Source organism: Nannospalax galili, unplaced genomic scaffold (genome assembly GCF_000622305.1).
Source record: "Nannospalax galili isolate Female #2095 unplaced genomic scaffold, S.galili_v1.0 scaffold146, whole genome shotgun sequence".
Classification (NCBI taxonomy): domain Eukaryota; kingdom Metazoa; phylum Chordata; class Mammalia; order Rodentia; family Spalacidae; genus Nannospalax; species Nannospalax galili.
In genome coordinates, this window is record NW_008357929.1 from 5,719,175 (window position 1) to 5,731,418 (window position 12,244).

A 12,244-nucleotide genomic window follows, 5' to 3' on the forward strand; every position below is an offset into this window, starting at 1 on the left:
AAGTAAAACTAAAATCATCTGTACATGGTCAGTACAGATCAGGGTTTTTTTTTTGTATTTTCACATCTTTGGGTTTTTAGAAACGAAGTTTTGCTATGTGGCCCAAGCTGACTTTGAACTTGTGACAACCTCCTGCCTCAGCCTCCAGAGTGCTGGAATCGCAGGCATGAACCACCACATGGAGCTGCTTTAGTATTTTTGTCCTGAGGTTGGTTAAATCTAAGAATGTGGATAATGAGGAAAAATATGCAAATTAGGAAAATCAACCATAAAATGAGTATGATTTAGTTGTTTGGGTTTTTCTTTCTTTTTCTGGGACAATGGGGATTGAATCTAGGCCTCATGCATACTAGGCAAGCACTCTGACACTCCCCTAGTCAGAAAGTTAATACAGACTTAAAATAAAAAACTTAAGACCCAGATTTCTGGAGCCTTAAAGACACGAGTTCCTTTTTTTGAGGTCTCTTTAGGCCACTTGCCAGAAATGCCTACCTAGACAAAGATTCTGTCTCCCCTTCCCTTCGTGGAGCTTTCTGTGGTGCCTCAAACTCCCTGGGGTCATGCAAAGGAAGGCTGTGACCCTTAAACCTGACCAGCTTCCAGGTAAACCTGCCTCTGTGTGACTTCACACAAAACTCCCCTCAGGAAACAATCATGTGCTCATTGATTTAACAGCTGCCTTCATCCAGGATGCTACAAGATCAAGATACACTTGAGTGTCCTTCTACTCACTGAGTTACAGCCTCAGTACCCCCTTGTTGTCCAAACCTGTGGTAACTCCCTGGCTGCAGCTCTCTGCCTCTCTTTCTCTGCCTCTCTTTCTCTCTCTCTCTCTCTCTCTCTCTCTCTCTCTCTCTCTCTCTCTCCCTCTCCCATCCCTATCCCTATCCCATCCTTATCCCTATCCCATCTCTGTCTCCATCCCTCCCCACCCCCCCACCTTTGGTAGCTGACTTAGAAGGAACTCCTGCACCGCCCCCCCCCCAACACACACACGTTGTAACCAGTCCCTCCTCACAGCTTCCCTACTTCCAGAATCACTTTTTGCTGCTCTGTGCTCTCCATGTTAAACTCCAATAGAGGAAGCACTTCCGTTTGCTTTATATTTTTAAGTTATTGTTTCCTTTGAGTTTTCTCTTTGTGAATTACCTTTCCCTTTCAGACCCTGCCCCCTCCTGCCCCCTGCTGCCCCCTGCTGGAATTCTTCCTTATGTCATCCTCACCTGGATTCCCAGCTCCTTAAAGACAGCCTTGACCTAACAGCCTGCCTCTGCTGCTGCTCTGTCCTGCTTTTTCCAGCCTAAGAAAAAGCATGCACTCACTTATTTTCTATTTTATGGGGAGGGAGGAAAAGGGAAGAGGTCTGCAACATGCACAGGGGTTTTGAACAAACCTCATAAACTACAGCAAACCAGATGCTGGTATGGTGAGCCCCTCCATATCAATAACCCCCACCAGGACTCATCTGTAGTGTTGAATGAAATATTTGACACTATCCCATGCATGCAGTTCTTACAAATATTATTCAACTAGCAGGATTACTTACATTCCAAAAGGATTCTTTAAGTGGCTTCCCAGAAGTTTGGTTGCAATCACTAACCCACCAAACGCTGGTGTTCTGAGCTGTTGGGAATTAAAAAGCAATCACAAATAAAAATAAAGCAAACCTGAAATGATTATAATTTTTAATTATTTATTTTTATTTATGTGTATGAGTGTTATGCCTGAATGCATGTAAGTACACCCATATTGTGCAAAGCCTGCAGAGGCCAGCGCAAGGCATTGGATTCCCTGGAACTGGAGTTACAGACGGTTGTTAGCTACCATGTGTTTGCTGGAAGAGCCACCAATGCTCTTAACCACTGAGCCATCTCTCTGGCCCTGATTATGATTTTTAAAACCAGGCTTTATACGTTCCATGTTTTCATTTTGCCCAACAAAAAGCCAGATAACAAACTGTCCAATTCAGTCCTGGGCACCAGGAACCCACTTCTCCATTCATGTTGGTCTTTCTGTTTTTCAGAGTAACATAGAAAGAATGTGCCGATCTGTGGAAGACCAATTTAATGAAATCAAAGCCAAGGATGACCAACAGACTCAGTTAATCCACGATCTTAACATGCAGAAGGCGAGACTGCAGACCCAAAATGGTGAGGAAGGGCAGGACTCTGAGGTCCAGCAGGACCCTGGGAGTCAGCAGTCAGGAATGTTAACATCAGGGCTACATCTGCTTGGCAGGGGAGCTGAGCCACCAAATGGAAGAGAAGGAATCTCTGGTTTCACAGCTAACCAAAAGCAAGCAGGCCCTTACCCAGCAGCTGGAGGAGCTTAAGAGGCAACTGGAAGAAGAAACCAAGGTAAGGATGTCTCTTTGGGGAACAGCTGTCAGATAAAACCTGAGTGGTCAGGAAATGCAACCCTTGAAAGAGGGTGGTGGAAAGCCAGTTGCTTGATGGGAAGGCTGTTTGGGGACAGTGTTGCATCAAAAAGTCAGATGCTTCTCTCTGCTGTGTAGTATGATAAGAACCTAGACCTTAATGCTATAGGACCTTGGCATTGGGTCTCCTTTCTCAGGACTAGAAAGCTCTATCACGTGTTCCACCTCCTGGTCATCTCTATCTGCCATAAGTAACATGCTGAACATCCCTCTCTAGCCAAAAGCATCTCTCCCTACCACAACACTAGTTAGACCGTCCCACCCAGCAATTCACCCATCCACTTAGAATGCCTTCCTCTTTCTTCATCAGTCCTCTTTGCAGGTCACCTCCTGTAACATCTGTTCTTAAGTAACCTTTCTCCAAAAATACACAGATTGGGGAGAATACTTGAGATAGTCACATCAACACGAACACCATCATATTCTTGAATTCACCATCTAGATGTTCGTGTCTGTAAACATACATTGCCACAATGATCTGTAAACTTATGATAAGAATCATTTCCCTTGACTGTAGTAGCAGGTAGTAGGTAAAGACTCAGCAGAACTGTGCACACAGGAGGTGCTCAGTAAATGCTACTGATACTAGTGTTCACTAGAAATCTGGATATTCAAAACCCTGCAGAAATGGAATTCTGAGGTTTCTGAGATCTGGTTAAGACTTATGGGGTGATTGGGGGGATTATAATCTTCCACTACTGGCTGTATTTACCTCCCACCTTTCCATTCTGAGGGAAGATTTTTGGTGGGCTAGGGAGCAAGGAGGTGTGCTTAGAAGCAGAGTCTGGGCAAGCAGTGAGGGTCACTGGAGGTGTGTGTGAGGCCTCCCTGTGCTCCGGGGACTGCAGTAAGGCTCCTTTCTTGGGCAAAACTCTGGGTTTTGTGTTGTGGTGTGTGTGTGTATCTTTTCTAAAAGAATGAAAATGTAAAAATTACTATCCTAGGTCAACGGAACTTTTTTCTTTGATTATAATACCAGAGGGTATTTTGCAAGCTAGAGCTAAACATTTTCCCTGTCCAGAGGGCACTGAGTGAGGGAGGGAGGAAGTGAAGGAGAAAGGGAGACTCTGAGCATGTCCTCCCCTTTTTGCAACGAGGAGATGGAGCTATAGAATCAGCTAGCTCATACCAGCAGTTCCCAGCACAGGGACACAGTGCTCTGGAAACACCAGAATACTCCATAGCTTTCTCATGGTTACAAGCATCCCCCAACACTGCGTTAAGTAGTGAGATTATTCCCCTTCAATTCTCTTTTAATCCTTGTGATTGCATCCACAGAAAGGTCTCAATATGGACAATAGGTCTCTAATATTTGCTTATTTTCCTTATTAAGAAACAGAGGGTCAGCCTCAAGCACAGAGCCCCGGCATGCAAACTGCCTAGACAGAGGATGACAATATTGTTTTATGTGCATTGCTTATATTTTTATGGTTGTTTATGGTAAATTTGGGGGTGGAGAATGAGACAGGATGTTGCTATGTAGCTTAAGATGTCCTAGAATTCACCACGTAGGCCAAGCTACCCTCAAATTCAAAATCCTGCTGCCTCAGCCTCCTAAGTACTAGGCTTACAAGTGTGTGCTGGCACGTCTTGCTAAATATTAGTGATTTTCTTGTTACTACAAAGTAATGCTTTCTTTTTAAAATAAATATATTTAAATATATAATGATTATGAGGAAAATCTTTAAAAAGTCAAATGGGAGACTGGAGAGATGGCTCAGTAGTAAAGAGCACTGGCTGCTCTTGCAGAAGACCCAGGTTTGGTTTCCAGCACCCACATGGTCACTAACAACTGTCCATAACTCCAGTTCCAGGGTATCTGATGCCCTCTTCTGGCCTCCACAGGCATTGCACTCACCTGATGCACTTACCTACACTCAGACCACTCAAACACATAAAAATAAATAGATAAATAAAAAGGCAAACAGATGATATGCTGATACGGCAAAAATTTGTAACCAACATGGAAATGATTCAAGTTGAGAAAGACTGTTTAAATGAAAATACTGTCACTTGGAAGAGGGCCATGTGTTTTTGCAACATGTTACCTCTTTAATTCCCAGGCCAAGAACGCACTGGCCCATGCCCTGCAGTCCTCCCGCCATGACTGTGACCTGCTGAGGGAGCAGTACGAGGAAGAGCAGGAAGGCAAAGCTGAGCTGCAGAGGGCGCTGTCCAAGGCCAACGGTGAGGTGGCCCAGTGGAGGACCAAATATGAGACAGACGCCATCCAGCGCACCGAGGAGCTGGAGGAGGCCAAGTATGGATCTAAGCTCCCTATAGGAGAGAAGGCCCTGGACAAAAGTTAAGAGGAAGGGCAATTTCCCCATCTGGAGAGAATCTCCCTTACCTCCATTGCAGTTCCTGAGCATTCAGAAAGTGTCCCCCTCCTTCCTGGGGACCCTCTGTCCTTCCCTCTGGTTCCATGGGTGAATCCTTGTAGACCTGCTTTGCCACTAAAACATTTTAGGATTATTCTGGTGATATAGTCACGTGAGTTGATGAGGATGATGAGTTCTGAGAAACATGTCATTAAGGGATTGTATCATCTTGTGAATCTCCAGGAGTGTACATCCACAAACCTAGATGGTATGTAGGCCAGTCCTCTGTGTGACCTCTTGATGCTGTCAAGAGATTCCATAAGCCTGACAAGCACAACTTGCCATTGGTCTTAGGCAATGCAGTATTTTATAGTAAACTTCAGGATGAAAGGCATAGCATGGTAAAAACCAACTCAGTGGCACTGTCATTGACTCACTATGAAGTATTATGCTCTGCACAGACTTGTGCGCACCATACTTTGAAGTGACCAGCAGTGCGGCAGTTTTGCCAGCATCCCACGAACAACTGAGCAATACATTGCTGTAGCATTCCAATGGCTGCTATGTTGCTAGGTGAGGGGAATTTTTCAGCTCTGTGATAGTTTCGTAGGACCACTGTTGGCCATGTGTTGTGGCACGCCGCTGTAGAGCATTTGACTGCTAGATCCTCCCCACTCAGATGCTAGGCCCTAGTCAATCTCTTCTAGATTGTTCATTTCTTAATCAAGAGTTAACTACTGAAATATTGTATTTTTCCAAGATAACACATCTGTTTCTCCTAGGAAAAAACTGGCCCAGAGGCTCCAGGAGGCAGAGGAAAACACTGAGGCAGCCAACTCCAAGTGCGCCTCCTTGGAGAAAACCAAGCAGAGGCTTCAGGGAGAAGTAGATGACTTGATGCTAAATTTGGAGAGAGCCAACACAGCCTGTGCCACCTTGGACAAGAAGCAGCGGAACTTTGATAAGGTTGAGGGGAATTTTTCAGCTCTGTGATAGTTTCGTAGGACCACTGTTGGCCATGTGTTGTGGCACGCCGCTGTGGAGCATTTGACTGCTAGATCCTCCCCACTCAGATGCTAGGCCCTAGTCAGTCTCTTCTAGATTGTTCATTTCTTAATCGAGAGTTAACTACTGAAATATTGTATTTTTCCAAGATAACACATCTGTTTCTCCTAGGAAAAAACTGGCCCAGAGGCTCCAGGAGGCAGAGGAAAACACTGAGGCAGCCAACTCCAAGTGCGCCTCCTTGGAGAAAACCAAGCAGAGGCTTCAGGGAGAAGTAGATGACTTGATGCTAAATTTGGAGAGAGCCAACACAGCCTGTGCCACCTTGGACAAGAAGCAGCGGAACTTTGATAAGGTCCTTCCCTAACCGCTTAATGGCAGTGGTGGCCACAGTGGTGGCCTTTCAGAATTGGCCATGTGAGATGCACATCCATTCTTGAGGCCTGCTGCTAGAGCCTCAATTCCCAGTTGGAGGGTCAGGGGACTCTACTTCTCTAACTGTTCCTCCAAAGGGAATTTCATTTTTAGTCAAAGCTATGAGTTTGTCATATAGACTGAGCATCTCTAATTCCAAAACCCTGTCTGAAATTTTTGAGTGCCATGACCCCATAAGAGGAAAATTCCATGTCTGACCTCCTGTGACAGGTGGTGGTTAAAACACAAACATGCTTAGCTGGGGAGATGGCTCAGTGGGTATAAGTAGTTGTCATGCAAGTGTGAGGACCTGAGCTTGAATCCCCAGAACCCATGTTAAAACTGGACATGTTGCATGAGCATCTGTAATCCCAGCACACATACAGGGATATGGGAGGTAGAAAATGGAATTCCTGGAAACTCACAGGCCTACTAGTCTAGCACACCAAGCAGACAAACAGAGATACTCCTTCAAACAAGATGGAAGGCAAGGACTGACACCTGGGTTGTCCTCTGACCTCCACATGCATGCCATGGCAGGCTCATGCCTGCATTTACACACACATCATGCATACATACACCATATACACATGCACATCATACACACACATGCACACACACATACACGCACTGCACACACACTCACATGTTAAATTATTGTTCACAGTTCCCTTCAGGATATGGTACAAAATGAATAAGTGAATTTTGAGTTCTCCATTTTGTGTGGGAACTGGGTCCCAGGTATCTCTTATCTATGCAAACTTTCCAAATTCTGGGAGAAAAAGTGAAATATAAAAAACTACTGGCTCCAAGCATTTCAGACCAGCAATACTCACGCTTTATTTTCAGAACCCAGCAAAGCACCTGTAGGACCAACAGAGTTTGGAGCCCCTGGTCTAGAGGGACCCACCCCCCTCCCTTAGTTCCCTAAGGATGGAAGGGCAAAGCCTTGGCATTGCGGACATCATTGGAGTCTCTTCCAAGCATCCTCCCTATCCGTTTCTCACATCCCAGGTCCTTGCAGAGTGGAAGCAAAAGCTGGATGAAAGTCAGGCTGAACTGGAAGCTGCTCAGAAAGAGTCCCGGTCTCTCAGCACTGAAATCTTCAAGATGAGGAATGCCTACGAGGAGGTGGTGGATCATTTAGAGACGCTGAGGCGGGAGAACAAAAACCTGCAAGGTGAGCTCTCTCAAGGCCACGGGTAGGTAGACTTTCTCCTTCCCCTCCTGCCAACCCCAGCCCTATTTGGCCTCTTCTTTCTCCTTCCCCTACAAGATCCTCATCCATCAAATCTCACATTTATTAGTGTGCCCAAGGCTCAAACCTTCTTGCAAGGTGTGATAGCAATGAGTCCCATTTTTTTAGTCCTATTTTTAAGCACTGAAGATACCAGTGGGTCACTAAGCCCTCTGCTATTAAAGAATAAGACTTTTCAGGGAATGTCTACTTCAAGTGACCTTGCATCCTTGGGCATGCTGCTAAATCTTTTAACAACTTCAGACTTAAGGCCTATAAAATAAGAAGACCAGTTGGGCGTGGTGGCGCATGCCTTTAGTCCCAGCACTCAGGAGGCAGAGGCAGGTGGATCTCTGTGAGATGGAGGCCAGCCTGGTCTGCATAGCGAGTACCAGGCCAGCTAGAGCTGCAGGAAGACCCTGTCTCAAAAAATGAAAAACAAAAATAAGAAGACCAGATCCCATGGTTCCCGAGCCCCTGCTGGTGCTGAAAGACTGTGAGTCTATTCGTTTTCTGGTACTCTCCATGACAGCTCTGTGTGCTTTGAGAAGTCCTGGGGCTATGAGGAGGTCTCTCCTTGGGGCTATGAGGAGGTCTCTCCTTGGGGCTATGAGGAGGTCTCTCCTTGGGGCTATGAGGAGGTCTCTCCTTGGGGCTATGAGAAGGTCTCTCCTTGGGACTATGAGGAGGTCTCCCCTTGAGGCTATGAGGAGGTCTCTCCTTGGGGCTATGAGGAGGTCTCTCCTTGGGGCTAAGAGGAGGTCTCTCCTTGGGGCTATGAGCAGGTCTCTCCTTGGGGCTATGAGGAGGTCTCTCCTTGGGACTATGAGAAAGTCTCTCCTTGGGGCTATGAGGAGGTCTCTCCTTGGGACTATGAGAAAGTCTCTCCTTGGGACTATGAGGAGGTCTCTCCTTGTTGTCCATTTCTCATTGTAGCTCAGGTGAGACAACACATCTGTGTCTTATTGACAGCACATCTGAACAACTTCCCATATTCTGTCCTATCTAAATGTCATGAGTGAACTGCCATGCCCTAAACTGCCTGGCATATACCTATGCTATAAAACGGAAACCTGTTGAAACAGCCTAAATCAAGCCTGTCCTTTACAGAAGAGATTTCCGACTTAACGGAGCAGATTGCAGAAACTGGCAAAAACCTTCAGGAAGTGGAAAAGACCAAGAAGCAAGTGGAGCAAGAGAAGTCTGATCTCCAGGCTGCCTTAGAAGAGGTGGAGGCAAGTGACTTATCTGGAACTAGATATTGAGAAGCTCTGGAAAAAAGGAAGCTGAAAGAGCTGGCACTCATCTACCCACACCAGACCCTTCCTGCCAGCAGGGCTTGGAGTGTCCACTGGGAAGATCAGCCAGCCACCCCTGGGGCTAAAAAGCCTGGGCTCTGCCACTTTATCCCCTGGGTGTCACCTAGCCCATGTCTCCTTTGGAGAATAAATAAATGTGTTCTCTATGTCCTCAGATCTTCCTCTCAGAAAGCAAACATCAATCACTGAGCATCCTGAGAGCCAGCTCAGATTCCCTCAGTGTCAGTTTAATAGAGTCATACATAGCATCTTTGGTTGCTGGGATTCCTGTGTCAGCAAAACAGACCCAGGGTCTCCTGGAGTAATGATCAGTGGTGGGCAGTGTAGAAGAACTAGCTGAGATGTTTCTAGAATTTGACTGCTGCAAGACAACAGGACAGCAGTTGTCCTGTCAGTGTAGAGACCACAACAGCTCCTGAATTACAGTTACTATTAAAATACACACTGTCTAAAATGTTTACCAGTGCCCAAAGAGGATGGAGAGAGATGCTTCATCCTCTCTCAAATACAAGATTATTATAGCATATACGATGTTTTAGTCCCAATTTCATCACTTTTAGAGACATTTTGGAGCAAATCAAGCATTCAGACTTCAGAACATTGTTCTCTTTACCTATAAAGTAGGCATTATTATGCCATGTTTATCATAGTTTGAGTGAAAATGCTCATTTAAGAAAGCGATGGTACTAGGTGTGGTGGTTCACGTCTGTAATCTCAGCACCTGGGAAGCTAAAGAAGAATCACGAGTTCCAAATCAGCTTGGGTTACACAGTGAGTCCTAGGCTAGCCAGGGCTACCTAGCGTGATCCTATCTAAAAAACAGAAGTGAAAACAAGCAATGAAGAAAGCAAAAGGATATGGTGATGCTCACAGCGCTCGCATTATTCCTTTGCTCTTATCAGGGTTCCCTGGAACACGAAGAGAGCAAGATCTTGCGTGTCCAGCTAGAGCTAAGCCAGGTCAAATCTGAGCTTGACCGCAAGGTCACAGAGAAAGACGAGGAAATTGAGCAAATAAAAAGAAACAGCCAGCGTGCCACAGAGGCCATGCAGAGCGTGCTAGATGCTGAAATCCGCAGCCGCAATGACGCCCTGAGGCTGAAGAAGAAGATGGAGGGTGATCTCAATGAGATGGAGATTCAGCTGGGCCATGCCAACCGCCAGGTGGCAGAGACACAGAAGCACTTGCGCACAGTCCAAGGCCAGCTCAAGGTGAGCACCGGCCCCTTTGGTAGCCTGATGGACTCACACTGCAGCTCTGCCCTCATGCCTGGTTTCCCTTGAAGGACTCCCAGCTCCATCTGGATGACACCCTGAGAAGCAATGAGGACCTCAAGGAGCAGCTGGCCATCGTGGAGCGCAGGAATGGCCTTCTGCAAGAGGAGCTGGAGGAGATGAAGGTGGCCCTGGAGCAGACAGAGCGGACCCGAAGGCTGTCTGAGCAGGAGCTGCTGGACTCCAGTGACCGGGTCCAGCTGTTGCACTCCCAGGTGTGTGTTCTCCCTCGTTCTGGCCCACCTTAGGGCAGGTAGGGCCACGGCTCTTCCAGGTATGTTCTTTCTCCAAGGAACTCCATGCTCTAGTTTGTTTCTCCATTGCTGTGACAAAACACTCTGACCAATACCAACATGGGGAAGAAAAGGTCTATTCAACTTACATCTCCCAGGTCACAGTCCATCAAGGACCCCAAGGTGGGAACTCAGGGCAGGAACCTGGAAGAAGGAGCTGAAGCACAGGCCATGGAGGAACACTGCTTACTAGCTTGCTCCCCTGGCCCCTGCTCAGTCTGCATTCTTATACAACGTAGGCCCACCTGCCTAGGGGTGGCACCACCCACAGTGGGCTGGGCCCTCCCACATCACTCACCGATCAAGAAGATGTCCCATGGACATAGCCACAGGCCAGCCCAATGGAGGCTCCCTCAACCCAGGTGTGTCAAGTTGACACTAAAGCTATCCAACACACTCCCTCTTCAACATCCCACTACTCAGGATGCCCCCTGCCAGAAGACAGAGTCCAAGAAGATTGACTAGATACTCCCCATTCCTCCCAGACTGGCAGTCAAAACCAACCCATGGGGCTGGTGAGATAACTCAAGAGGTAAAGGCGCTTGCTGCCAAATCTGACAACGTGAATTCAATCCCCAGGACTCACATGATGGAAGGAGAGAACTGACTCCCAAAAATAGTTGTCCTTGGACTACACAAACACACTATAGCGCACGTAAGGATGGGTACACACACACACACACACACACACACACACACACACACACACACTAAATGGGAAAAAAAATGTTTTAAAGACCAATTCATTGCCAAGTAAGCTTTGATTCTTGATTGGTAAGAGTTCTAAGCTTTCTTGGATCAGAAATAAAGATAAAATGCCATGCATGCTGGGAGGTGGGGGTGCAGAGACCCGGAGCAAAGAAAAGTTAATGACTGTGTAAGGCACATGGGGAAGGCTTCACAGAGGAAATACAAGTTGGCACTCACCCAAAATACTTGGAGGGGGAAAATATCTGGGCTCAGAAGTGTTTCCCTTTGGGATATAGGAATATTTGCATATGCATGATGAGCCGTGTTGGGGGTGGGGCCCAGGCCTACACAGGAAACTCATTTCTGCTTCATACACACTCTATTATATATACATATCCTGATGGTGATTTTTAGCGTGACTCATTACATGAGGTCAGATATGGATTTTCCTCTTGTGATATCATATTGAAACTCAGAAAATTTCAGATTTTGGAACATACTTGGATTTCAGGTGTTCAGATGAGGGTGCTCAACCTGTAATTTAAGCTGAACTCTTAGGCTATTAGGGTTGTCTTTGCAAAGAACTATTTTCATTATTTTTATTAAAAAAATTTTAAGTCGTTTTCTTTTTTGAATTTTTTTTTTTTAGGAAAGGTCTTCCTATAGCCCCAGCTGGCCTGGAACTTGCTATGTAGACCAGGTTGGCCTCCATCTCACAGAGATCCGCCTGCCTCTGCCTCCCAAGTGCTGGGATTAAAGCCGTGTGCCACCACACCCAGCAAGTTGTTAGTTTTTAAAACTGTAAATCATAAGCAAACATATAGAAGAAAAAGTCTATCATATGGTGACATTTTGAGTTCTCTCATTCTTATGGACTTGTGATAGCATCAATATCTTACTTTTGTAAAACTGTGACCAATCTTTTATAACCTATAACTCACTTAACAATGTGTCCAGAATATATTTCTAACTCTTTAAATAGTCTTCAATACTATGGGTTTTAATGGCCAAAAAGCAGGCTATGAAAGTAGCATATTATGGACATAATCAGTGCTCTATGGTTGACTATTTTAGATTGTTACCAATAAAATCTTTTACTATTAGAAAGACTAATTAATGTTCTCATACCCAAAATTTCACATTCATCTGTGATTACTATTGTCAGTATTTCTAGAAGTAAATAACTTTCTAGGAGCAAAAGTTCAGGGTTAAAACAGTAAAAACATTTGTAATGTATTTCAAATTACTCTTTAA

The 12,244-nt window shown here is 45.7% G+C and overlaps 1 protein-coding gene across 1 annotated transcript in view; it reads left to right on the forward strand.

Annotated features, from left to right (window-relative positions):
* Nucleotides 1-12,244, forward strand: part of Myh13 (myosin heavy chain 13) — a 61,825-nt gene that overhangs the window by 43,006 nt on the left and 6,575 nt on the right. Inside the window, exons 27-34 of the mRNA XM_008855722.1 lie at nucleotides 2,024-2,150; nucleotides 2,239-2,357; nucleotides 4,501-4,697; nucleotides 5,541-5,724; nucleotides 7,192-7,357; nucleotides 8,525-8,649; nucleotides 9,636-9,944; nucleotides 10,019-10,222. Coding sequence (XP_008853944.1) covers nucleotides 2,024-2,150; nucleotides 2,239-2,357; nucleotides 4,501-4,697; nucleotides 5,541-5,724; nucleotides 7,192-7,357; nucleotides 8,525-8,649; nucleotides 9,636-9,944; nucleotides 10,019-10,222 — 1,431 coding nt within the window. The remainder of the gene's footprint in view (nucleotides 1-2,023; nucleotides 2,151-2,238; nucleotides 2,358-4,500; nucleotides 4,698-5,540; nucleotides 5,725-7,191; nucleotides 7,358-8,524; nucleotides 8,650-9,635; nucleotides 9,945-10,018; nucleotides 10,223-12,244) is intronic.